General features: G+C 50.8%; 1 protein-coding gene, 1 long non-coding RNA gene and 1 other non-coding gene across 47 annotated transcripts in view; 2 read left to right on the top strand and 1 right to left on the bottom strand.

The window, feature by feature from the left end:
• Positions 1 to 27,834, bottom strand: part of TACC2 (transforming acidic coiled-coil containing protein 2) — a 230,425-nt gene that overhangs the window by 77,645 nt on the left and 124,946 nt on the right. For 42 of the 45 annotated variants that reach the window (XM_060404562.1, XM_060404535.1, XM_027960608.2 and 39 more), the window contains one exon: positions 22,559 to 22,693. In XM_060404562.1, coding sequence (XP_060260545.1) covers positions 22,559 to 22,693 — 135 coding nt within the window. Of the gene's footprint in view, positions 1 to 495; positions 1,007 to 22,558; positions 22,694 to 27,834 lie in introns of those variants that run through there. The other 3 variants (XM_027960626.3, XM_027960625.3, XM_027960627.3) reach the window with 1 other exon arrangement.
• Positions 180 to 13,082, top strand: LOC132658391 (uncharacterized). Its single transcript, XR_009597993.1, has 2 exons — positions 180 to 341; positions 1,879 to 13,082. It is a non-coding gene; the product is annotated as an uncharacterized LOC132658391 (long non-coding RNA).
• LOC114110348 (U6 spliceosomal RNA) lies at positions 24,021 to 24,125 on the top strand. Its single transcript, XR_003586630.1, has one exon. It is a non-coding gene; the product is annotated as a U6 spliceosomal RNA (small nuclear RNA).

Here is a 27,834-nt window from a genome sequence, read left to right as displayed (position 1 = left end):
GCAACGAAGCTCCACGCCATGCGTCTAGCTAGCTATGTGAGTGGCTGCCCCTAAACTGGTCTGTCTCCATGGGCACGGCACTGCCACCCTCAAGGATTCTTCCCATGAGGCCCTTGTTAATGCCCGGCTGTTTCCTTTGCAGGAAATACCACTGTGCCGGGGGCGGGGGGGGGGGGGCCGGGGTGAGGTGTTCAGATTCAGGGAGAAGCCCCCCAAGCACGCACTGGGCTGCTGAACAGCATCAAATTCCAGGACGGTCATTTCTGCCCCCAGGAATCTCCAGGGGCTGCCAGATGCTCATTCCAGAGGGGGGCGCGAAACGCTAGAAGGGGAGCCACCAGGTAAAAACCACGCTAGGCTGCCCGAGAACATCAGGGCCAGCCCCAGCTCCAGGCTGCACGGGGCATCAGGGGAGAGGATACTAACAAAGCCCCAGCACCCTCTCCTCCTGGGAGGATTCGGGGGGCCCTCCGGGGCGACGGGCGGAGCACTTACATTGCCTCGGAAGCCTCCTGGTTCAGGTCGCTGGCTGGGACTGGCTGCAGAGACTGCGACCCTCCCATCCTCGCTGCGCCCTGGAGTGCAGGCTAGCCGCGAGCAGGGCCAGCGTCCTGGCACGGTACTTCCAGCGGGAGCCCGGGGTGGGCCGGCCGGCGGCCGGGGCTGCTGCACTGCAGATGGGAGCAGCTGCTGGCATCCGGGGCGGCGGCGGCGGCGGCGGGGAGCTGCGGCTTTGGGGCCCGAGCTGGAGCCCGGGGAGCGAGCGCCACGGAGGTGTGCGCGCGAGGGTGACCGGCGCGCGCCCCCAGTGTGTGCGCGAGGGTGGCCGGCGCGCGCGGCTCTGCCCGGGGCGCGCGAGTGTGAGCGTGAGCGCCGGCGGGGTCCGAAGGGATCTGCTCTTAAAGCCCCCGGCAGCTCGGCTCCCGCGTAGGACACGGTGATGTCATCATCCGCGAGCAGCCCCCGACGCCTGCATCTTCACAAAGCTCCAGCGCTGGCTCGGGAAACCGGGCCAGGGGGAGGGCGGGCGAAGACCCTCCCTCTCTACCCCCGAGTCGCCTCCCCCAGCCTTCCGCAGCCTCGCCCCGATCGCCGGCATTGTGTGGCTTGGAAATGCAAATACACTTCGGACCCGGGAGTCGGTGGCCCCAGGCGGGAGGGCCGCGGTGGTCCCGGCCAGGCGGACCATGGTAGGGGGCGGGGGAGGGTAGCCTCTTCCCGGCCGGCTCACCCCTCCCGGAGGGAGGCAATGGACTCTCCCAGGGCTGGGCGGGCAGGTAAACAGGCTGCAGCGGAAAATGTGCTAGACGCTTGCAGTGTCCCGGTGGCTTCTGCCTCCTTCAGGCTGAGGCCTGTACCAGGGAGATGCGACGGCCTGGCTCCCGGGTCTCCCCCTGCTACCCCCCAGCCACCTCACCTGAGCCCAGGCCCGGCCTCCAAGGACACAGTTTGGGGTAGGGCGGATTGGGGCAAGCCTGCAGCACCTCCCATCTTTAGCCACCACAGGAGGCTCCACGGAGACGCCCCTTGCAAAGGCTCATTCCCAACCATCAGAGGTCAGGCCAGCTGAGAGGGCCCATCCGTGTCAGGCCTTTAAGACCACAAGAGTGTCCAGAGGAAAAGCAGCTCTCCATGACACACGATCTAACCATCTGTCTCCGTGATTCTGAGCCCAAACCGGGGCTGCAGGACTGTCTGTGACACCCTGTTCAGTGCCCCTAGCCCCCAGCCCCATTCCTCTGCTGCGGTAACCTGTTCCCCAGTAGCCAGGCCCCCTCACCAGGCTCTGGCTGCTCCCAAACCCTCCAGATATCCTTGGGCTCCTGGGCCTCCTCCTTGCAGGCTACTCAAGAAGGATTTCATCTCCTTTTGGTTCAGGAGGTTTGGGGGCCCACCTGGAAACTGACCGTCCATCCCCATTCTGAGCTCCAATCAGACTCACAATGGAATTAAAGTGGAACCTCTGAGGAAATGGAAACCCACTCCAAGATTCTTGCCTGGGAAATCCCAGAGACAGAGGAGCCTGGTGGGCTACAGTCGCAAAGAGTCAGATAAGACTGAGCTACTGAGCACATCTGATGTGTAAGTTGAAAACTCATCTTCATTTTCCCAGCATTTCTTTAGAGTCAGCCTAAAATGCATGTAAATTATGGCCAAAACAAAAATAAAATGGAAACAAAACTGCTCAAAACATTCTGAAATGTCCTACACACACTGAGTGTTTCCTAAAACTGTGGCTGAGGATGTTTGGACAGCTACTTTTGAAGTTGTGACTCAAATGTCAGGATGGTTCCAGAGCTTCATGGTGGGCTGACTTTCCTCTGCTGATATTTAAAATTAGTGTCAAACAGAGACCCAGAAAGCCAAAATTGTTTCCTGGGCTGCAACAACATGAAATGTCCAGGCTACACTAAGAAGGTTGACTTTCTCAAATTTATATGAAAATAGCTAATGATCCTGTCAGTCTCACAGAGAAGGTGACTGTCGGGGGTGGCTAGGTGAGGCTTGCTCCTGAAAGCACGTCCCATGACCTGTCGCTCACAGTCAGTGCCACGAGTCACCTGGTGGCAGGGATTCTGAGCTTTGCTCATCCAGTCATTCTCGGCACCCCAAGGGTCTGTTTTTTCATCAGAAAACAGACCTCTTGGGCCTCATGCAGCTAGAAGCCCAAAGAACCTTACCACGTGGAACTGAAAACTTCATAAGTGTTAACTTAGGGAAAGCTATGACAAACCTAGACAGCATATTAAAAAGCAGAGACATCACTTTGCCGACAAAGGTCGTTATGTCAAAGCTATGGTTTTTCCAGTAGTCATGTACGGTTGTGAGAGTTGGGCCATAAAGAAGGCTGAGCGCTGACGAATTGATGCTTATGAATTGTGGTGCTGGAGGAGACTCTTAAGAGTCCCTCAGACAGCAAGGAGATTAAGCCAGTCAATTCGAAAGGAAATCAACCCCGAGTGTTCACTGAAAGGAATGATGCTGAAGCTGAAGCTCCAATATTTTGGCCACCTGATGTGAAAAGACCCTGAGCCTGGGAAAGACTGAAGGCAGGAGGAGAAGCGGGCGATGGAGGATGAGATGCTTGGATAGTATCACTGACTGAATGGATATGAATTTGAGCAAACTCGGGGAGACAGTGGAGGTCAGAGGAGCCTGGTGTTCTGCAGCCCACAGGGTCCCAAAGGGTCAGACACAACTTAGCGACTGAAGAACAACAAGCCTAGACTTCACCTTGTGAGGAAAGTGACCACTTCCCTGGGCACTGATGGTACGTATGGCCTGCAGCCAAACCCAACCCTAGGAAAATACACAGGGGAAAAAATGAGAAACAACAATTAGAACTCATCCGCTCATTTTTTTTCATGATACACAAAAGCACGAAACCTTCCAAGTGTCCTGATCCGTAACAGGTAGGGGTCTGCTGCAATAACTAGAGAGGGCTTTGAAATGAGACAGGAGGTCAACTCCTGACTTCTCCCTCGTTTGCTGTGTGACCTTGAGCCAACTGCTTGATGGTACTGAACCACTGCTTCCTCAGCTGGCAAGAGAGAGAAAGCATCTGTTTTGCAGAGTATTGGGAAAACTGAATTATATATATGAAATCCTGGGACCAGGATTAACTGATGCTTGAGCGGTGTTAATTTTCTTTCCTTTTTTATTAGAAACATTTTCCCCTAAGCACAGCACCACATAGAAAATGAGGGGGCATTACAGCGAACGGCTTTTATTTAGAATCTCAACAATCGTAAAGTTACGACCCAGTGACACTTCATTTATGTGTCACCGACACCATCGCAGTGATGTTAACAACATGGCCAAGAACCAGGGGAAAAAGAAATACAATCTGGATGCCGTTGAGGTCGATGCAACTAAGATCCGTGTGTTACTAGTTTGTATAATAAACTTCTGGAAGAACTTTTCAGACTCTCATTTAAGACATTTGATGGTTTACTCTACACACAGTTTACAACAAGCCTGAGGACTTCCTTGGCGGTCCAGCGGTTAACACGCCGCACTTCCACTGCAGGGGCATGGGTCTGACCCCTGGTCAGGGAACGAGGATCCCTGCATGCCACGCAGTGCAGCCCAAAAATAATGATAAAACAAGCTTGGCAATCTAGTAATTCAGCCTCAGGAAAGAAAAAAAAAGGAAAACATAAAAACCATGGAGAGCGCGAGTGATTAGAGAGGAAAAGAGCTGTGCTATGGACTGAATGTATCTACCCCCAAAATGTCATATACTGAAGCCGGATATCCAATTTGATGGTATCTGGAGGGGGCCTTTGGGATGTAATTAGGGTTAGATTAAGTCACAAGGGTCTAGCATCTCCGACTCAATGGACATGAATCTGAGCAAATTCTGGGAAACAGTGAAGGACAGGGAAGCCTGGCATGCTACAGTCCACGGGGTCGCGAAGAGTCAGACACGACTTAGAGACAGAACTACAGCGATAAAAGGAGAAAGAGACACATAATCTCTCTCTCTGCTGTTTCAAGGACACAGCAAGAAGGCAACCATCTGCACACCAAAAGCAGGGCTCTCTTTAACCCGACCATGCCACACCCTGATCCTGCCTCACAACTGTGAGAAATCAGTGTTTTTGTTGAAGTCACCAGGCCCAAGTTCTTTGTGTTATAGCGGCCCAAGTGGACCAACCAAGACAGGCTGTTTAAGATACAGTGCTAAGGGACCAAGAATAACTAACAAGAAGGGAAACGATTAAAAAAAGAAAGAAAGAAACAACTCTCCAAGTTAGAACAAGGAAATTCGAAACAATTTCAGGGCCATGTAACCCAGCTCAAATGCATCATAGATCCTGGGTTCTTGTTCCACAGGAACCACCGGCTACATCCCACTCTGGCCTGTTTACTGCCTCCAAATCCTCTCTTCCTCACCCACCCCCACCCCAAGTGATGGCCAAGGAAGCTAAATAATGGGTTTGCACAATAAGAAAGCACAGATTCCACCCCGAATTATTAAAATGCAAGCAGCTAGCCTTGCAATCACACATTCCCTAGTGTATTCAAACCTGCACTGAGCACTCACTTGGGCCAGGCCCTTGGCTGGAGCTGAGGCTGCAGACAACCTGTCAGTGTGCTCTGCTTTGTCCTGCCCTTCCTTCCCAGGCGCTGCTCTCAGGCGGCCTGCTCCTCCCTTCCTTACTGCCTCTTCACGCCCAGCCCACACTCCAGACTCTACCCGGGCCACCCAGGGAGGGGCAGAGGCCGCCACAACAGGGCACCTCCTCTCTCCACCAAATCAGGGATGCCCAGACTTTCTAACCACGGCCCTTGTTGCTAAGTCGTACCTGACTCCTGCGATTCCATGGGCTGTAGCCCACCAGGCTCCTCTGTTTATGGGATCTCCCGGGCAAGAAGAATACTGGAGTGGGGTTGCCATTTCCTTCTCCAGGGGATCTCCCCAAATCAGGGATGGAACCTGCGTCTCCTGCATTGGTAGGTGGATGCTTTACCACTGAGCCACCAGGGAGGCCCCTCCCTCTGTCAGCTTCTGGACCAGAGCACGCGTATTCGAGGATGCTAGAGGTAGGCTAAGCCCGCTTAGATGGGCTCCACTGCCAACCCTCCTACTGACGGCCCCCAGACATCCTAGAAACCTAGATAAATCAAAGAATGCACCCATCATTTCTAGAACAATTAGAGATTCCACACATACTAGTGCACTTAGCATCTGCCTGGCCTCTAGAAGATGTATCTGATCTCAAGTGACTTCCTGACACCAGTTCAGCAAACCTCCCCAATCCCGTAGCTGAGAAATAAGGTATATGATACAGACTCTGAAATCCCACTCAGGTCCAAGGGACTGAACCACACATAGTCAGAAAGGGCAAGTAATCTGAAGCACCTCTGACACCCCAAGGAAAACACACTTAAGCGGCTTTATCTTTGTATCCAGCCTCAGGGCAGTCTCCAGTTGCCATAGCAGCGATGCTCTCCAAACAGGACTAATGGACCCCTGTGCTGCTAATTAGCCTGTGCACACTTGCTAACAGAAAGTAGGTCAGATCACAGGAAAATCCATCTGGAGAGCACTGGGAATGTAAATATAGATGGAAAATGGGCCCGGGCAAGGTCCTGTTTCTTCAAGTCTCTCGCCTTCACCATCATGGGGGGAAGAGGGAGCGGCAGCTAGTGGGGGGACAGCAGAGAGGCTGCACAAAAGCACGTGGAGCTTCTCTTCAGGAAGCTGACCTTTCCACAGGCTCCAGCATCGCCACCCGCTTGCAACTTGTTCCTTCATCTGAGGCCCAAAAAGTCCAGCTGCACACCCCACAGCTCCACCCAGCTCGTCACTGCCTTGCCTAAAACTGCAAGAGCTGTGGACTTTCCTGGTGGTCCAGTGGCTAGGACTCCATGCTCCCAGTGCAGGGGACCCAGGTTTGTTCCCCAGTCAGGGAATTAGATCCCACATGCCACAACAAAAATCGAAGATCCCAACTGAGACCCGGCATAGCCAAATAAATAAAATTTAAAAGACAAAATACTTTTATTTTTTTCCCAGCTGTAAGAGCTGGGAGCCGTTTGATTTCAGACCCAAGTTCAGGCCCATGTTCAGCAATCGAGGTAAACAGGAGCCTGAGACAAACGAAGCTGACCAGCAAACAGGAGACCAGCCTGCAGGTCAAGAGCGGCACGTTCCTAGCACTTTATCCATCCAGGTTTTATGTGTTGGGGTCCATTTCCCTGGGCTTTTGAAGACACAGCTTTTATGTCACAGAGCCATGCTCCAAAAGTTGTCCGCTGCCTTCAGGAGAAAGTCCCAATTCGATATCCTGGCCTTGATCCCAACATTGGGTCCATCCTGCACTGGAACAGGGCCCAGGTCCCCCCATTCCCCCTATGCATCAGGGCCCAGCTCCTGGTCAGCTTCTACAAGGGGTAAGTCTCCTCCAGCCCACAGGTGTCCCCGCCATGTGCTACCTCCAGCAAATTTTAGCTTTGGTGCTTTCTTGCCTCATCGGAATCTCACTGTATCCTGTGCCTGTGTCTGGCATCCCTGCTCTCCTGCCTGCCCTGGCAAAAGTCTTCATTCTTACGATGAACAGAGAAAAGGGAGGAGCTTGTCAGGCTTCCCAGGTGGTTCAGTGGTAAGGAATTCATCTGCCTACGCAAGAGATGTAGGAGACTCGGGTTCGATCCCTGGATCGGGAAAATTCCCCTAGAGTAAGAAATGGTAACCCACTCCAGTATTCTTACCTGGAAAATCCCATGAATGGAGGAGCCTGGCAGGCTACAGTCCATGGGGTTGCAAAGAGTTGGACACGACTGAGCAACTGAGCTCACTGTCAGGTTCCCTCATTTTCAAATCTGACCATCTTTTACACTCCAACATTACATCTCATGTGGTCACCCTGGGGAGTCTGAGTGGTTAACTTGGGTTGAAGAGCCAGCTCAGGTAGAACCCCATCTTTTCCAGCGTTCTCTTGCTCATTCTTTGAAAAGGGCTGATCTATATTTTTTTCACGTCCTTTACCATATTTACACCTGAGATCTTTCAAAGATCCTTTCAAGCAAGGACCACTCCAACAGCTATTCTTCATGGGGGAAAAATTCATTTCTGTTATGCTGCAGCCATGAAATTAAAAGATGCTTGCTCCTAGGAAGGAAAACTATGACAGACCTTGACAGCATATTAAAAAACGCAGACATCACTTTGCTGACAAAGGTCCGCATAGTCAAAGCTATGGTTTTTCCAGTAGTCCTGTACATATGTGAGAGTTGGATCATAAAGACGGCTGAGCAACAAAGAACTGATGCTTTTCAAACTGTGGTGCTGGAGTGGACTCTTGAGAATCCCTTGGACAGCAAGGAGATTCAACCAGTCAAACTGAAAGGAAATCAATCCCTAAGATTCATCGGAAGGACTGAAGCTGAAGCTCCAATAGTTTAGCCATCTGATGGAAAGAGTTGACTCATTGGAAAAGACTCTGATGCTGGGAAAGATTGAAGGCAGGAGGAGAAGGGGGCAATAGAGGATGAGATGGTTGGATGGCATCACTGACTCAATGGACATGAGTTTGAGCAAATCCAGGAAGGAAACCCAGAATGTGCTAGAAAAGGAATCAGTAAAGACATCTCTCATCAGTAAAGAGACTCATCTTTTTTTTTTTTTTTTTTGGCTGCACTGGGTCTTAGTTGTAGCATGCAGGATCCTCATAGCTGAATGCAGGCTCTTTAGCTGTAGCATATAGGGATCTAGTTCCCTAAGCAGGGATCGAACCCCAGACCCTTGCATTGGGAGGGTGGAATCTTAACCACTGGACCACCAGGGAAGTCCCAAGACTCACTTTTATTTTAAAATTAAGAATTCAGGATACATTTTACATCTTTGATTCCTACAAGAAGGAAGGAAAGCAGGCCAACATTAAAACCCAGGGCTACGCACAAGTTAGGACAGCACAGTATTAAGAAGTCTCATCGCATATGAAAAAGAAATCAGTAACACAAACACCACATCCCAAAAGATTAAATAAAAGCCTTAAAGTCCTTCTTTCTTTACCAAATAAATTCAGCTCTTTTGAGATGGAAATGGTAGAAGACACTCTTGAGATAACATTTTAGAAAATGTATCCTACCATTTCAAGAAATGACTCAAGCTTGCAACTCAAGACAGCAAAAGAATCTTGAAAGAAAAGTTAGATAAAAGCCAGAGAGAGTGAGCTTATCCTGAAAGGACTTACCTGAGCCCTGGCTGGAGTCAGCTGCAGGCCTGGAGCAGCCAAAGCAAAAAGGAAATCAACGCTGAATATTCACTGGAAGGACTGATGCTGAAGATGAAGCCCCAATACTTTGGCCACCTGATGTGAACAACTGACTCGTTGGAAAGGACCCTGGTGCTGGGAAAGATTGAAGGCAGGAGGAGAAGGGGACGACAGAGAATGAGATGGTTGGATGGCATCACCAACTCAATGGACATGACTTTGAGCAAACTCTGGGAGATAGTGAAGGACCAGGGAGCCTGGTGTGCTGGTCCATGGGGTCGCAAAGAGTCAGATGCGACTGACCGAGTGAACAACAAAAAGCAAAAAGAGAAACAATCCTTTTCAGTTACACAATTCATAAAACCCAGCAGATTTTTTTTAAAGCCATTTCACAGATAAACAGCTTTTGCATGATTGCCATTCTCAATATGTTCACTCCTATGGGTTCTCCATCAGAAGATGGTGTATACAGGAGACAGTGCCGTCAACAATATCCTTCCACCAACACGACCTTCAGTTTCATGTGGCTACTTCAGCAAGCACACCAGCAGCTACCCAGCTCCTCCAGCAATTAATAAAATCAGAAGTTCTGGGAAGGATAGGGACTTCCCCGGTGGTCCAGTGGTTAAGAATTTGCCCTCTAGTGCAAGCGGGTGAGGGTTTGCTCCCTGGTTAGGGAGCTAGGATCCCACATGCCTCATGGCCAAAAAAACAAAATATGAAACGGAAACAATATTGTAACAAATTCAATAAAACTTTACAAATGGTCCACATCAAAAAACGATATTGAAAAAATAAATGAACTTCCCTGAGGATATTTTTCAGGTTGTCCCATCCTACAGAGAGGGTCTCCCCATCTATGCTCCCGAAAAGACTCAAATGTTTCTATAGTTACATAAGGCAAAGGTTACAAAGAGGAAGCAAAGGTCAGCCTTGGAAGATGTTCATCATAAAGCAACCACTTCTGGACTCAGCTGTCCCTCACATCCTCCTGGCTTCACAAGTCCTTGCCAGTGTTGATTGTGGGGAAATATACACCACCAACCGGAGAAGGCACTGGCACCCCACTCCAGTACTCTTCCCTGGAAAATCCCATGGACGGAGGAGCCTGGTGGGCTGCAGTCCATGGGATCGCTAAGAGTCAGACACCACTGAGTGACTTCACTTTCGCTCTTCACTTTCATGCATTGGAGAAGGAAATGGCAACCCACTCCAGTGTTCTTGCCTGGAGAATCCCAGGGACAGGGAAGCCTAGTGGGTTGCCGTCTATGGGGTCACATAGAGTCGGCCATGACTGAAGCGACTTAGCAGCAGCAGCAGCAGCATACACCACCAACTGCAAAGACAACTGCAAACCTAGCAGAAGCTGCAGGACACCATGAAGTGGACGAATCTGATCCTGAGGACTTGCTCAAAAGCCACCCAGAGCCATTGAGAAATGGCGATCTGTGAACAATTGAAGAGGAAAAACTCTCAAAGATGAGGAAGAAGGTAGCTTCCAAGAGAGAACGTCCAAGACAGGAAAGAGCCCTTCAGAAAACTGCGGAAGCATGTATATTAAATGAAACATTTATGTTAAAACTGAAGCATTTATGTTAAAAGTGACTCTGTTCTTGAGATGCAGGAGTCAAGTGTGAAGAATATGGGAGTCTGAAAATCTGCCAGAAAAATATGGCCAAAATCCTTTGTTCATGCTAAGCATTAACATGTGGTTATCATTAAAGTCCACATTCTGTTAAATATAAATCATTTTCATAATTTGTTCACTTCTTTCTTCAACATCAAGTCCCAAGCAAACATTTTCCACACAATCACCTTAAAAGTTCGATTCAGTAAGTGGTTTCATGTTAAGTGGCCTTTCTCAGGGAACAGTTTTCTTTAGATAATCTGGACTCTTTCCTGTAGCTAATTTTACCAACTAAGTTTAAGATCATAGGCAAAACCAAACAGGTAGACATTTGGCCAAATAAAACTCCAACCTCCGGAGGGCAAGCTTCTGCGTAGAAATAGCGGACTTTCATTCAAGCCTGGGAACAGAGAACCAGCTGACTGTTTGGGGCCAAAAACATAACCAGTGAAATCCATCTTTCTTCCCAGAGAACTGTTTCCAAGAAGAACCAAATATTGCAAAAGCACTGTAAAAACATTTCAGTTCTTGTTAGAAAGGCTTAAATATTGTATTGGATTGGACTGTTGAGGTGTTAATCCAGAGAATTCCTCTAGAGCTTAAGCTTACTGGTTTTAGAGGCTACTGTGTACCAGGAATAAGAGGCCTTTTAAAGAGAACATCCAGGGGTAAACAGAGAGGGAACCTCACCGCTGCCAAAATGGACAGCAAAGCTGCTTCCGAAGCCGGACTGCAGAAACGGGTTGGGAAGTGCAGGTGCCGCCTGTCCGGACTGGGGGAGGTCTCTCCTCAGCGGCACCACCGTGGCCGTGGCCAGTCAGCGGGGAAACGCTTCCAAGGTGGAAATGCAAACAAGCGCGGGCCGGAGTGCTGGACTCTGCGGCCCTTGCTTCGCTGGGTCCCTGGGACGACCCCTGCCCTGGAGCAGCGGCCCCTTCAGGAAGGCGGCCAGGCTGTCAGCTAGTCTGGAATCACTGACTTCCTTCCCACCCCCGACGAGCGGTTTGACACAGAGCCTGACACGGGACTGCCCTACTTGTGAGTGGAGCAGTGGAAACCAAGCACCGAGGCCCAGAACTGCTGACTCAAGGCTCTGGGATAGAAGAGAAATCCAGAACGGCTGGGCCAGAAATAGCAGCCGTGAGCATCTTCCGAGAGATAATTAGCATAGCATCTGAGAGCAGAGGGGGTGAATGAGTGTGAGTGTGTGTGCGTGCAGGCCTGTGTGTGCCCACCCATGTGCTACCAAACCCTGAAAATGCATCCTTCTTTGCATAACCACCCCACAGGCTCTGTCTGTGTAATTCCCAAGGCACTTGCCTATCTGTCACCGGATGTAATTAGCTTTTAACCGTGCCTGAGGAAAAGGGATTATTTTACCCCAATACTCAGATTTTTAAGAATTGAGCTCTCCACAGGAAGACAGTCTTTCCATGACAACAGACTGACCCAATTCTGCCTCATCCCATTGACCTTAAGAAAATGTGTAAGAGACATTTCTAGGTCTCCTGACAGCTTTCAGAGGCTGATGACTTATAAAAAGCTCAGTGCTGAGTTAAGTGCATGGTATAGTCACATTATTATTATTATTATTATTACATCTCTTTAAGCCATTAATCCAGAAAGACGAAGGGGTCCTACTTTATGTGAACATTTCCATGGGGCAGTGACTGTCCAGCCTGGGAACATGCATCAGGGGTACCAAAGGTTCCTGGTTTCTGGAAGGTCAGCTTCGCTCTCCAGAGGGGCCTGCTCTGACCCTTACAAACTAGGGTGGCCGCCGTCCCCAGCCCCCCTCCCCAGCACCCAGCTTCTCCTTACAAAGCTGAGGTCTGGGCCAGGTCCACTCCCGGAGGGCTGAGGCCACACCCGCCACGTGCCCCACGGAATGCCCACTGCCGGCACTCGGAGACCTTCAACAGCTGTGGATGGACAGATGGGTGGACAGATCTGTACTTAAGAGACACAGAGGAGAGAGGCAGAAACCAGAGTCCTTTCCCAGTGAGGCCAGAGCTGAAGGAGGATCAGCGGAGTGATCCCAAGGATACGTCTTCTCGCTGGTATCCCATGCAAGTGCCAGCCCCACCACCAACCTCATCACCCTCCTCGATGGCAAGTCCTGATTTCTGTGTGTGTGATACTCGGAGAGACGGCCAGGCTGGGTGCCCAGGAACAAGGTCTGACTTAAACTCTCTTCCCCAGACACCTAAATCAAAAAGGTGAGTGGGGAGTGTTTTCACTCATCTGAATCCTTAAACTGACCCAAAGAAGTTACTTAACCCTCCTGTTCCTGTTTTTTCATCTGTGCAATGGAAATGATAATGATCGTACCTTCCCACCAACAGGGACAGGGTAAGATTTAAATGAGATGATATATGAAAAGTCCTTAGTACAGTTGTGCCAGGTATATAGCAAGTGCCCATCCAGATTAACTGCTGCTGCAGCTGTTTGGTGAAAAAGCAAGTCACTCTGTCCAGTGGAGGACTCCGTGTCCCTGCTTCACTGACTCTTAACAGCATCTCTGGGACACCAAGCCCAGAGCACCTCATTCAGGCGTCAGAAGCTGGCAGGCGTCCTGCAGGAGTCCCGGAGATGACCCAACCCAACGCCTCCCACCTCAGTTTTGCTCTAGGAGCTTGTAACCTTAGGCAAGGCCCTGACCTCACTGAGCCTCAGCTTTCCCATCTATACAATGGGGACAATAAAAATGGGGAGCCGTGTTATGGAAACCTGAGAAAGGCCTCAGACTCTGTGGTTTCGTGAAGCCACCAGGGGATGATGGTGCTCAGTGAGATGGTTTTTAGACAGAGTTGGGGTCAGGGCTGCTGAGGTGGGTCACAAGGCGGGCGAGTCATCCCCAAGGAGCCAGAAGGAAACACCAGGGGCTCCATCCTAGGTGGAACCATGTGGGCCCTGCACCCCTTCCACCCTGAGCCCAGCCCAGGTAGGATGGGAGGAAATGTTGGGAGAGGGCCTCGGAGACCGGGAGACTCGTCCAGGAGCTCCTGCCCAGAATCACAGTCCAGCCGGGAATGGCCATTCCTGCGGGGTCCCCTTCAGAAGAATGTGCCTGTGTCTTTGGGGGCACCACTATATCCCCAGCCCCCAGCTTCAAGCCAGCCCACAGCAGAATGAACGAACGCAAGCCCGAAAGACCAACTCCTATCCTCCCCAATTCCATGGCCACTGCCCTAGTTTAGGCCACCATCGCCTCCCTTTGGACCATGGTAGTAACTCCAGTGGTCCAGAGACTTCCAGCCTCTCCTCGCCATCCACCCTCCCCTTGGCCTCCAGAGACAGTTCCCCAGACTAAATCCGGTCGTGACTGTCCCCTGCTTAAAAAGAGGAGACAATCCTTTCACTTATGGAACTTCCCAGTCTGGCTGCAGATCTGAAAATCACTGCCACCTCCTCCTCCTGGTCCCTCTAGGCTTCTCCCAACCTGCTGCTGGAAACTGCTGAGCCTCCCACCAGGCCTTGCATGTGTGGTTCCCTCTCCCCGAGGTGCCTTCCAGCCTGGCTCTGCTGGGTCCTCTGTTCTTAACTCTGCTGGAGAGCCTACATGCTGATCACACTGTGTCTGTCTACAGAACAGCCTTCTCTGTCTGCCCCCGCTCTCCCAGCATCTCTGGGCATCAGGGGAGTTGATGCTGATGAAATGATGGCTCAGTTGGTAAGGAATCCACCTGCAATGCAGGAGACCCCAGTTCGATTCCTGGGTTGGGAAGATCCCCTGGAGAAGGGATAGGCTACCCACTCCAGTATTGTTGGGCTTCCCTTGTGGCCACGACTGAGCAACTTTCACTTTTCACCTGTGGAGCACCAGGTGACATTTTTCACTGACCTCATTTACTCCTCACAGTTACCTCCAAGAGGTGGGTACTACCTAGACTGATTTCACAGACAGGTCAACAAAGGCTCAGAGTGGTTGGGTAACTTGTCCAAGGTCACACAGCTCACAGATGGGCCAGGAGCTCATCTCTCCGACTTTATGCACCTTCCCCTGTGCTGTGCCATACACGGGATATGGCATAGAATCCACCCAGGATGTGTGGGCTGAGTGAGTGGATGGACACAAATGAGTGGAGGACTGGATAGGGGGATGTCCAGATGGGCAGATGGACAGAAACAAAGCAGAAGACACACTACAGGACCACTGAGACTCAGCGCACTCAGCACGTCCTGCCGCTGAGAGCATCGCGCCTGCGACTTCATCCCGAGTCAAAGTGTAACAGAAACAGACTCACCAACAAAGGCCCAGCAACTGGAGATGGGGGCCCTGGGCTGAGCATGTCCTGACAAGGAGCCCTTTCCCCACCCTGCCTCCCTGGGTCCTGTCTCCTTCCAGGCCCCTCCTTCAATTCGGGGGTCTACTTCTCCACCTGCTCCTAGCAACCCCACTTATGCCTCCTGCTGGGTCTGAGGGTTCAAAGGCATATCCTTGGTTTGGAAGAAAAGCAGCCCCTTGAAATGCAAAATCTACAATTATAAAGTGGCAGCCAACCTAACATAGGGTCCGGGGCACCACTGGGAATGGGGAGTGAGCTTGCAGGCTTCTCGCTGCCCTGATACCTCCCACCAAACCGGAGCTGGGCCAGGCAGGCCCTCACTGGTTCCGCAAACTTCCAAGGCCACCCCCTGCTCCTCACTGAGCCCCAAATCAGGTCGGACTCCCTTCCAGGCTTTGGAGAGGGTCCTGGGACTTCAGCCCAGAGCAGGGATGTCCCAGCTGTGCCCCAATAAGCAGGGTCAGGGGAGCACTGCTCGGTGGCCCGCTCTCTGTCACCCCCAAGAAGTGGGAAGAAGAATTTGAGGGCTGGAGCATGGGGCGACCCACTCCATGCAGGCTCCGCCCAGACTGGGGAGTCCACCTTCTGCTGCACTGCGTTTGGAGAGAGGGTACCAGCTTCCCTCCCTCCCTGGGCTCCCGGGGCTGAAGTCAGTCAGGTGTAGCTCCCGGACACGCCCGCCACAAACAATGGGAAGCTGAGCAGCTCACAAACACCAGGGCCTGTTCTTGAGAATGACTGAAAGCCGGGGAGGCCGGGATCAGACGGCCTCTGCTGGTCCTGCCAGGATGGGGATGCTTGGCAACATAGCCACGCCCAGGCTGCCCTGCAAGAAGCGGGTCTGATAGGCAGGAGAGTGGCTGAAATGGACCATGAGGCTGGATCAGACCCCAGTCTGCTTGGTGCAGTGGCTCATCATCAGCAAACCCAAGAGTGGTCCTGATCAGCTTCCCTGATGGCTCTGCGGTAAAGAATCCACCTGCAAATGCAGGAGACGGGGGTTTGCTCTCTGGGTCGGGAAGATCCCCTGGAAGAGGACATGGCAACCCACTCCAGTATTCTTGGCTGGGAAATCCCATGGACAGAGGAGCCTGGCGGACTACAGTCCGTGGAATCACAAGCGTTGCACATGACTTAGCAACTAAACCACCACCTACAAAATGAACCACTGAGCTGTGAGTGGACAAATGAACTGGCTCTGTGTGCAAGGATATGCAGTATTTTTCAAGGGGCCCACTCCCCAGAACTGGCAGGAGGAGAGGACCACCCTAGGTGGGGCCAGGAAGCCGAGCTTTCTGCTCCCTCTCCTTCTGGGCAAAGCTCTCAAATCCAGGAGAAGGATTGACAAAGCCAAGAGCTCTCAGGGGCTGCCGATGGCAAGCAGGGGCTGGGGACATCTCTCCAGACACCCTGGTGAGCCCAGACCACCTGCCTCTCCCCAAACCGCCGGCTGCATTCAGGGTGGTGGTTTTCAGGGATGTTGTTCCCTGGCCTTCCTGCATCAATATGGAACGAGCTTCCTCCTTGCAAGAAGCTCAGTTGCCCGCCCCCGCCCCCCGTCTCATTCCTTCCAGGCCGTGCAGGCAGCCGTTGGCCAGGTTTCCAAGTTACCGTTTCCTTAAGGACAACCGTCCCCGGCAGGCAGAGTGGGAGGTCAGCTCTGATGTGTACTCAGGCTCACGTCTGCCTGGCCCATGCGCCAACACAGCAGGCTTTTTGAGACAAGCCCCCCGAGGTCCCAAGACCTGGGGTCAGTGGTGGCTGCCTTGGTAAGAGTGAGGGCTTTGGACCTGCATTCCTAGAAATGCTTTATCTTCAGACGCTGTGCCTGGCTTCAGCCTCTCAAAGCTCAATTAATTGCTGCATAACGCCTTCCAAACAGTTTTAGTAGGTCAGAGTGTCTGCTGAGCACAAAGGCCACAGACGGGTCGTGCTGGAGGAGCAAGGAGGACCTGTCGGAGCTCTGCCACCTTGGTGGACAGTGTCCCAGGATGAGCTCTTTGCTTCAGGCAGGGTTGGGAAGCAGAGAAACTGAAGCTCTCTTTCCTCCTCCCCTCCCTTGGACTCTGTCAAAGTCACATCTGTTCTCCCCGAGGCTTGCGGCCTAATGATTAGCAATGGGCACAGGGGAGGGGTGGAGTGGGAAAACCCCGGAGGAAAGCCATTTGCACTGGAAATGTGGGTTGATGTCATCATTTCCACAACAGCCATCAGAAGCAGGAGGAGGCTGCAGGAAGTCACCCGGCGTGCTTGCAAGAACAGAACATCTGTCGATTCTGTAATGAGATGTGCCTTGGGCTTTCTTTGTTAAGATGCCGGGTCTCGATGCCCTCCTGGTCCCCTCCAAGCCCAAAAAGGGGAAGACAAAGCCACCGCAGTCGCCTGAGCATGGAGAAAACACAAAAACACACAGAGCATGTGCCAGCTCCAGCGAGAGAGGCCTGGCTGGAAACGGGCACTGGGGGTGGTTTAGTTGCTCAGTCGTGTCCAACTCTCTGTGATTCCATGGGCTGTAGCCCACCAGGATCCTCTGTCCATGGAATTTTCCAGGCAAGAATACTGGAGTAGGTTGCCATTTCCTCCTCCAGGGGATCTTCCCAACCCAGAGAATCAAACCCAGATGTCCTGCATGGAAGGCAGATTCTCTACCGACTGAGCCACCAGGTAAACCTGGAAATCGTACTGATGAAGGATATATCTCTGAATCATGAGACCAGCAGGGACCTCGGACTCTAGCCTAGACCTGAATAACAACCTCCATCTCAGTGAAATGAAATTTTCATCTGTGCATTTTTGAAACTTGCTTTGAAAACTTCCAAGGACCCGGCAAAGGCAAAAGGACAGGATTTATATGGATCCCTGGATCCAGGCCACAGCCCCATTGTAAAAAGCAGCCAGGGAAAGGGTGGAGGGTGGAGCTGGCAACGCTGAAGGCACAGCTGAGATGTACTTAGGGCGATGAGACCGCAGCTGCCCCAGTCCCATCCAATCCACTGGGCCAGGACACAGAGCCCTAAACCCTGGGGGCCCTGATCCACCCTGAAACCACTCCTGCCCTGCCAAGCAGCTGGAGAGATCCTTCAAAAATGCAAATCTGCTCAAATCTCTGCCTGCCTTGGGGCTTCTGGACCTCCTTAAAATAAAGCCCTAAGCGCCAAAGGTTCAGTGGTCAAAGTTGGAACAACAATCTGAGCAACCAAATAAAGTAGTATTGTACTGTATAACTCATAAAATAGACACCCTTGAGTCGAGAGTGATATAGATAAATGACTAAATACATTAATAAATGAGGGAGAAGAGACAAATCTTCCATATAAATTTCCAAAAATTTGTGGATAGATAATCCCCGTAAAAGAAGGGGCACAACGCTCCAGTCTTGAGGTATGCCCACAGTGACTTCCTTCCAAAGAGGGCAATATGTTAAGGGGTAAAAAAGAGAAACTTGACAGTGGAGAAATCTGGTAAACACAACCCCAGCCGAGCGATCAAGGTCAACGTGAACAGAAATAAACCACACTGAGAGTAAGCACCCTTGACATGATGTGATGAAAACGGCATTTAACCTCTGTGATCTTCCTCCCCACACCCCATAAGTCTGATCAGAAGAAAAATGCCAGACAAATCTCAACCATGGGACATCCTACAAAATACCTGACCTGTCTTCCTCAAAACAAACATGGTCAAGGTCACTACGAACATGAACGTCTGAGAAACTGTCACAGCCAAGAGGAACCTAAGGAGACGTGAAGACTAAATGCCATGTCATGTCTTGGATGGGGTCCTGAGACAGAAAAAGGATATTAGGAGAAAAAAATATGGAAATCGGAATAAACTATGGACTTGATTTAATAATCATGTGTCAGTACTGGTTCACAAATTGTATCAAATGTACCATGCCATTGTTAAGGTATTAGTATCAGGGGAAACGGTGAGTGAGTGAGTGATAGTTACGCGTGTGTAAATGGGAACTCTCTACACTATCGTCTCAGTTTTCTGGTAAATCTAAAACTATTCTTAAAAGAAATCTATTAGGACTTCCCCGGTGGCCCAGTGGTTAAAGATCTGCCTGCCGATGCAGGGAACACGGGTTCAATCCGCCTGTGGTCCAGGAAGACCCCACGTGCCATGGGGCAGCTAAGCCCGTGTGCCACAACTAGAGAGAAGCCCCCATTCCCTGCAACTGGAGAAAACCCACACACAGCAAAAAAGATCCAGCACACTCAAAAATAAAGAAATATTAAATAAATTAAAGTTTTTAAAAGAAATACATTAAAAAAAATTCCACCAAGAAAAATGATAAAGCCCCCCAATCCTTCCCATGAGCCACGGTGTGCCGACCACCTGCCTCTGTGCCCTGGGCCACCCCCAGCCCCGCCTCCTCCACAAGACCCTTCAGCTTTGCTCCCATCTCTATCTTTGAGGTTTCTGCAGACGCGGCGCCTTGCCCTGCCCATACATAGTTAAGTCCGTTCAGCCTTCAGCTCTCAGCTTGGAAGTCACCTCCCCCGGGGAAACCTTCCCCTGTCACCCAGATGGAAAGCGGTTCCTCTACCGCCCGTCACTGCACCCCTCTTCTGACCCATTCAGCACTGCCTGCTCAGCTGTCTTCCCCAGCGAGCTGTAAGAGCCACAGGGGCAGTGCCTGTCTACAGCCCAGAAAACCCCAAGTTCATACTACTGAACCCTCATATGCATGAATGAATGAGATTCAGAAGCAACCCAAGAAGACTGGCTCCAAGGAATAAATCCCAGGGATGAGGTGAACCAGACACACCTCATGTGCGAGGTTTAAAATGTGGAACCCAGGTGATGTCAGGGAGGGCTGAGCAGATGGGCTACGGCACCAGACTCTATTTACGGCGCAATCTGGATGACTGTACTTACGGTGCTGTCTGGATGACTGTACTTTCGGTACAGTCTAGATGACATAGTTGTTTTGGGTGCAGTTTGTGTGTGTGATTTCATCAAAAACTTACTCCAGCCCTTGGATAAGCTTGGTTCTTTTTCCTTATTTTATGTTTCAAATTTTACTTTTTTAAAAGATGTAACCTAAAGGTAGAGGCTACCCTAAGTGGCAGTTATGGGCTGTCATAACTTTTTTTAACTTGAGATATAACTTATTGACAGCAAAATTCATCCTTTTCAGATGTAGAGTTCCAAGAACTTTGACATGTAACCTCCACATCCATCAAGACACGGAACATTTCTATCGCCCACTAAAGATCTCCCATGGCCTTCTGTAGTCAATTCCCAGCTCTCGCAACCACCGACATGGTGTCCATTCCTTACAGCCTTGCCTTTTCCAGAATATCAAATAAATGGACTCACACAACGTGTAGTCTTCTGAGCCTGACCTTTCCCACTTAGCATAATATACTTAAGATTCATCTATTTTGTTGCATGAATCAGTGGTTTGTTTCTTTTCATGCCGAGCAGTAGTCTATAGGCTAAATAGACCAGCATTTGTTTATTCATTTGCCAGCTGGTAGACAGTTGGGCTGTTTCGGTTTGGGGGTGATTATGAATAAAGCTGCTGTAAACATACAAGTTTTTAGGTAGATACATATTTTCATTTTTCACGGATAAATATCTGAAAGTGGCTTTCCTAGATCGGACGGTAGATGTATGCTTCCTTTTTAAGAAACTAAAGGACAGACTACTTAAGAACCTTACTTCTTTCTTAAACACATTTTTATCAAGCACCTACTATGTCCTAAGGCAAACCAAGAGGGTCTCCCCAAACACCCACGAATGAAGGCTCACGCAATCTCACCACCAGAAGCCAGGCTTCCCAGACCTTTCTCACTCAGCCTGAGGCCAGCACCAGTAGAGAAGGCAGTGTCCTAGAACCAGGAGGGGTAGGATGAGGTTCCTGCTCTGCCACCAAGGAGTTGAGGGATTGCAGATAAATTACCCAACCCATCCTTCTGGATCTCCAGACCAGCAGAGCAGCAGGTCGATCTCAGGAGATGATGGGAGGGAAAGAGCTTCTCCTCCAAGATGCACCATCCAGATAAGAGGGCCTCGGACTAGCTCCATCCCCACCCACCGCCTCCCCAGTAGTAGACTTGCTGAGGTCACAGGCTGCCCATTCACAACACATCAAGGTGTGTTTAGCTCTACACAAGAAAAGGCTGTCCAAGAACGTTCTTCAGAGGACTTGGTAGCTAAGCAGAAAAGTCTCTAATCAGCATCAATTGTTTTGCATGAACCAGGATTTCTGACTACTTGCTGTGAGAGTTAATTTTAAGCGTTGACTTAGCCATCGTACTCATTTAGTCAAACACCACTGTAGATGTCACTGTGAAGATGTCTTTTTAGATGAGTCATTATTGTTCAGTCACCCAGTCCTGTTCGACTCTGTGTGACCCCATGGACTGCAGCACACCAGGCCTCCCTGTCCCTCACCATCTCCCGAAGTTTGCCCAAGTTCATGTCCACTGCATCAGTGATGCCATCCAGCCATCTCATCCTCTGACACCCTCTTCTTCTTCTGCCCTCAGTCTTTCCGAGCATTAGGGACTTTTCCAATGAAAGTAGCATTTAACCCAGTAGACTTTGAATAAGAAGATTACCCTTTATAATGGGGGTGGACCTCACCCAATCAGTTGAAGGCTTTAAGACAGAATGAGATCCACCAAAGAAGAGCAAAGTCTGCCAGGACATTTAACTTTAAACTCCAGTTATAAGATCAGTTCTTCCCCAGGTCTCCAGCCTACTGGTCTGCCTTGCAAATTTTGGATTTGCCAGTCTCCACATTTGTATGAACCAATTCCTTAAAATAAATGTATCTCTAAAGAGGTAGTGCATGCTAAGCCGCTCAGTCGTGTTTGACTTTTGGTGACCCCATGCACTGTAGCCTGCCAGGCTCTGTCCATGGGATTCTCCAGGCAAAAATACTGGAGTGGGTTGCCATTTCCTACTCCAGGCTAAAGAGGCAGACCTCAGAGGTAGTACAGGCTTAGTTTCAGACCACCATAATAGAGAAAGTACCACAATAAAGTGAGCAACAAGAATTTTTTGGTTTCCCAATGCAAAAAAAAATTTTTATACTATACTGTAGACTAGTAAGTGGGCTGTACTATGTGTAAAAAAAACAATGTACATACCTTAATTTAAAAAAAATACTGTTAAAACATGCTACTCAGTGAAAAATGCTAATTACTGAGCCTTCCATGAGTCAAAATCTTTTTGCAATAGTAACATCAAAATTCACTGATCACAGGAACTTCGCTGGTGGTCCACTGGCTAAGGGCCTGGGTTCCATTCCTGGTCGGGGAACTAGACCCCACATGCTGCAACTAAAACTCTGCATATCACAACTAAAGATCCCACATGCTACAACTCAGAGCCAGTGCAGGGAAATAAATAAATTAAATAGGTAGATATGCAAAAGATCACAGGGAAATAAATAAATAAAATAGGTAGATATGCAAAAGATCACTAGTCACAGATGATCGTAACATATATAGTAGTGAGAAAGTTTGATGTGGCACGGAAACATGAAGTGAAAAAAACGCCGTTGGAAAAATGTCACCAACAGACTTCCCAACTCAGGGTTGCCACAAGCCTTCACTCCGTACAAAACTCAGTATCTGCAAAGCACAATAAAATAAGTTATGCCTGTATATGTGAATATATATCCTATTGGTACTGCTTCTCTGGAATATGCCGACTAATACTAACCCATGAACGCTCACACAGGGTGTCCCCACTGTTACATGGAGAGCTTGCTCGCAAGGGTAAACTTCAGATCAACCATAGGCCAAACGATCATACTTGGCGTCACAGGTCCAAACTCTCAACGCCTTCTTGGCACCCTTCTAAATGCAGCTCCCTCAGGGTTTATGGGGCAGAGATGGCCAGGCCCCTCCTCTCTGGGGGCAGCAGCTAGGAGGGAGGGTTCTGTACAATACCTGCTTAAGTCCTTGGCCAGACGTTGGCAGGAGGGAACGGAAGCTTCGACTCCATCACCAGCTGGGGCGGAAGGCAAAGATGCGTATTCTGAGGCTGGGGCAGTGAGATCCACACGGGCGGCAGCTGGGATGGTGCTGGGGACACAAAGGGAGAATTATTCCCAGTGGAACTCGGCTCATTAACGGCACATTCATCAGCCCCCTCTCATCCCTCCCAACCCACCCACACACATGGCTTGGGGTATTTAAAGACCCAGCACACGGCTGGCCAGGGCACCCCACAGACTTCCCCAGACCTCTGCTTAGACACAGTGGAGGGGGTTGCATTCTCCTGTGCAGCAGCCCCCAGGCCAGGCCGTGAATCCCCCTCCACACGGAGTCTGCAGCAGAACCCGGGGTTTCTTTGACGGAGTAGCTGGGGTGTCAGAACGCTCTCTGCTGAGTTGTCTGGAGTTTTGTGTGTTTGTTTCATATGGTCCTTTCTAATCGCTTTAGAGGCAGTGAATCTCTGCGAGTTGAAAATTAAAATACAATTTTGCAAACTCCCCAGGATTTGCCCCCACCAAATCTGAGGCTGAGAAAAGTCAAGGTAGAGCGGCTAATGGGTAAATCAAGGAAACTGCACCAGGGACCTTTCGGGATGCCTTTTCCCTGGTTGAAGGCGTTTCAGAGCAAGAGCCCTGTCCCTGGTTCAATGGGTGAGTGCCCCCTGCTGGACACACAGGGAAATGCTGGGAGTGCAGGGTGGTCTCCAGCAGGTGGGAAGGCAGGAAGGATGGCCACCTGCAAACATGCCCTTGGAGCCAACAGGCACCAGGCCTGGAGCTCAAAAGAGGTTTTCATTTTCCCCTCTGGCAAAAGCAAGATGAGCAATGCCGCCCACAGACTTCCAGGGAGGGCCAGCCCTCCCAGCCTCTCCAGCTATCCAAACGGCTGTCTGGGGTGGGGCTGGAATTAGAAGGGACTCAGCACAGAGCCTGAAGCCCAGGCAGAGGTCGAAGCTGGGGTTACAAGTTTCACAGCCTCGTGGCGGGGACTCATTTCTTCCCTGTGGGCGTGAGTTCCTGCAGGAAGCTCCCCCACTGCAGGAAGGTAGGAGGCTTGGCCTTCCGTGTCAAGGTTCTGCTAATCTCCACCTCCTCCAAGTCCACCTACGAGGTGGCTTCCTGGCCTGAAGGACGGGTGTGCAGCCCCGTCCCCTGCCCAGGCGAGCAATTCTGAGTCCTGGCTTTGTCTTCACTCATCAACAGCTATAAAAACAGCAGCAGCTCAACCTGGCTGAGGCCTGGTCCTACATGCCTGATCCTGGGTGCCCAGGCATGAGTGGTTCTGTTCTAGGTGTCTGACCCTGTGTACCTGGTCCTGTGTTAGGAGCTTCACATATGTAGCCTCAGGAACCCCTGAAACAACCTCTGAGTCATATGCCATCATCCTCGCTCGACAGAGATCAAAACTAAGGCCAGTGCTTGCTTTGGCAGCATGTACGCTAAAATTGGAACGATACAGAGGATCAGCATGGCCCCTGTGCAAGGATGACATGCAAACTTGTGAAGCGTTTGATATTTCTGAATGAAGAGGCTAGCCTGGACGCATATACAAATACATAGCCAGTGGGAATTTGCTGTATGACTCAGAGAACTTGAAGGCTTCCCAGGTGACGCTAGTGGTAAAGAACCCGCCTGCCAAAGCAGAAGACATAAGAGACGTGGGTTCGATCCCTGGTTTGGGAAGATCTCCTGGAGGAGGGCGTGGCAACCCACTCCAGTATTCTTGCCTGGAGAATCCCCATGGACAGAGGAGCCTGGGGGGCTACAGGGCATAGGGTTGCACAGAGTCGGACACCACTGAAGTGACTAAGCACGCACGCACATACACAGGGAGCCCAAACCAGGGGTCTGTGACCACTTAAGAGGGGTGGGATGGAGTGGGAGGTGGGACAGGGAGGTTCAAGAGGGAGGGGACATATGTATACCCATGGCTGATTCATGCTGATGTATGGCAGAAACCAACACAACACTGTACAGCAATTACCCTTCAATTAAAAATAAATAAGTAAACAAAACAAAACAAAACTAAGGCTCAGAGAGGGGAGGTCACTTGCCCAAGGTCACAGAGTGGGAAGTGGAGCCAGGATGCGAACCCAGACTCTGAATCCTTAACCTCTTCCCTGTCCACTTTCTAATGGACTCCCCAGCACACACCTGGAAGCCCCTAACTCCTCCTCAGTGACACGCATCACCAGAGACTTCAAGACCACTAGGAGACTGAATATCTTGAGGACAGGGGCTGTACCTGTCAAGAGTCATCCCAGCAGCCCATCGTCTAGCCGGGCCACCCCCAGTACGCACTCAGACAGGCAGAGGAAGAGCAGGGAAGGGCTCCCAAAGGGCTATGACCACACAAGGTTTGGGGAGCAGGAGCAGAGCTGGAACCCCCAAGACCTTCGCCCCTGGGCCTCATGGAAACAAGGGGCAAAGCAGACCTGAGAGTAAAGGCCTTGGATAAGCCCAGAGCAAGGCAATCCACACGTGAACAAAAACTACAGTGAGTTCGTGGACAGGACCAGCAAACGTTCAGAGCGGGGTTGCAGACAGCACGATGCCTCCGCCGTTCACACTGCTGTTTGTAACAACGTGGGCAGTGACTGAAATATTTTGTACATGTTCGTGCTCAGTCACGTCCGACACTTTGTGACCCCGTGGCCTGTGGCCCACCAGGCTCCTCTGTCCATGGGATTTCCCAGGAAAGAACATTGGAGTGGATTGCCATTTCCTTTTTCAGGGGATCTTTTCAACCCAGGGATCAAGCCTGTGTCTTCAGCGTTTCCTGCGTTGGCAGACATATTCTTTACCACTAGGGCCACCTGGGAAGGTATTTCATAAAGGAATGACTCAAATGAATAATGCAAATTACTGGCGGCTGTTAAACTCCTTAAGAAAGCCATTTCACCATCTGGAAACTGACATTTATTCTTATTCATGAGCAGTGAACAGGCTACTCACAAACCCAAACTCCTAGTCTAAAATTTATTTTTCTAAAGAAATTACACTGGCCAGGCCCCCTTCTCTGCACACCCTCTGAAGATCTTATTTTGCTGTTGTTCAGCTGCTTAAGTCGTGTCCGACTCTTTGTGACCGCCACGGACTGCAACACACCAGGCTTCCCTGTCCTTCACCATCTCCTGAGAATTTGCTCAGATTCATGTCCCTTGAGTTGGTGATGCTATCCAACTATCTCATCCTTTGCCACCCTCTTCTTTTGCCTTCGATCTTTGCCAGCATCAGGGTCTTTTCCAATGAGTTGGCTCTTTGCATCAGGTGGCCAAAGTATTGGAGCTTCAGCTTCAGCAACAGTCCTTCCAATGAATATTCAGGGTTGATTTCCTTTAGGATTGACTGCTTTGATCTCCTTGCAGTCCAGGGGACAAGAGTCTTCTCCAGCACTACAATTCGAGAGCATCAGCTTTCCAACACTCAAGTCTTCTTTATGGTCCAACTCTCACATTCATACATGACTACTGGAAAAACCAGAGCTTTGACTAGACAGACCTCTGTCAGCAAAGTGATGTCTCTGCTTTTTAATATGCTGTCTAGGTTGGTCATAGCTTTCCTTCCAAGGAGCAAGCGTCTTTTAATTTCATGGCTGCAGTCATCGTCCACAGTGATTTTGGAGACCAACAATATAAAGCCTGTCACTGCTTCTTCCACTTTTTCTCCTTCTATTTGCCATGAAGTGTCTTATTTAACGCAAACTGAGGACAGGTGACGCGGTTTGTGGTTCTGCACATTACGACTCCCATCAAAGTGCAAGGAAAGGTCTCCGCCTTTGAAAACACGGGCAGAGGCCAGGCTCTGCGGGCTCAGAAGAAGGTCAGGCCCGCAGAGGAAGCACAAAGGCCATCTCATTGTGATGAGGATGCCCCGAGGCTGACTGTCCCCACCCCTGAGAACGCCCTGGGGTCTCCTCAGCTCTCTGGCCAGGACACCAGGGTGCCTGCCCCCTCCACCCTTCACTCCGTTGGCACCTGGTCACCATGACCACACCCGTCCTGCATTCGCCTATTCCCATCAGCTAAAGGCACCAAACAAATGACTCAACAGCTCTCTTAAGAATGACGGCACCCCTCCCTCCTGGTCTGCAGCCTGCCCTTGGCCCAACCCCAGAGGCGGGGAGGTCAGGTCCCAACAGGGAAGGACTCAGTGACTCACGACTGACGTTCTGGCACGTGGGCACCAACTGATGCCTCCCAACCCCACAGAACTCCTCCTCTTCCCTCCTAACCCTCCTCCCCTCCCCAATTTCCCCCCAGCTTGGCAAGTGGCCCCATCAGCCATCCAGGCCCTGGACCAGAAGCTGAAATTGTCCTGGACTCTCCCCCCATCATCACCCTTTGTGCTGAGTCACCTCCTTTATCCTTCCAGAATCTGCCCTCTTTATCCCACTGGTCCAAGCTGGCAGCCTCTCTGAGCGGGGCTCCGGCACATCCTGCTTTTTGTCCCCTGCATCTATCTCCCCCAGACACCAGAATGCCCCACCTTGAATCCTGATGAGGTCCTTTCCTTGCCAGAAGCCCTCGGCCACTTTCCACATTTTACATCTAACAGAATGCAGGTGAAACTCCTGGGCTTCAAAAGCTGGGGCTCCATCAGCCTGCCTCTGTTCCCTCCCAGGTTTACCTTGTCGCTGTCCTGACCCCACCAAGCCAGTCTGGGGGTTCCTGGTAGCTTCTTGCCTCTGTCTCTTTGCCCCTGAATCCCTGCCTACCTCTCTCAGATCCCCTCCTGTGCTAAGTGGCTTTAGTAGTGTCTGGCTCTTTGCGACCCTATGGACTAGAGTCTGCCAGGCTCCTCGGTCCATAGGATTTTCCAGACAAGAATACTGGAGTGAGTTGCCATGCCCTTCTCCAGGGTAGCTTCCCAACGCAGGGATTGAACTCGCATCTCCTGTGTCTCGTGTACTGGTAGGCAGGTTCTTTACCACTCAAGCCACCTGGGAAGCCCTCCTAGCACCCCTCCTAGCTGACCCCATAAGTGAGGAAGTGCCCCCAACCCCCAGCAGGGGTAATGATGCCCACCCTGGATTGCTGGGCTGGGCTGAGCCTGGCTTCTGCGTCTCCTGCTGTTTTCTACTAACATCCTCTTCTCCGACTAGAGTCTTGGCCACAGTGGTCTCCAGCCCCCAGCACAGAGCCAGGCCGGGAGCAAGGAAGAAACACCGAGCAGCTCTTTCCCTCCTGCCCCTGGCCTCCCAAACACGCGGGCCACCGATAGCGGGAC

This window comes from Ovis aries, chromosome 22, assembly GCF_016772045.2.
Source record: "Ovis aries strain OAR_USU_Benz2616 breed Rambouillet chromosome 22, ARS-UI_Ramb_v3.0, whole genome shotgun sequence".
Classification (NCBI taxonomy): domain Eukaryota; kingdom Metazoa; phylum Chordata; class Mammalia; order Artiodactyla; family Bovidae; genus Ovis; species Ovis aries.
The sequence above is the reverse complement of the archived record's forward strand: the minus strand, read 5'-3'. Positions and strand labels throughout refer to the sequence as shown.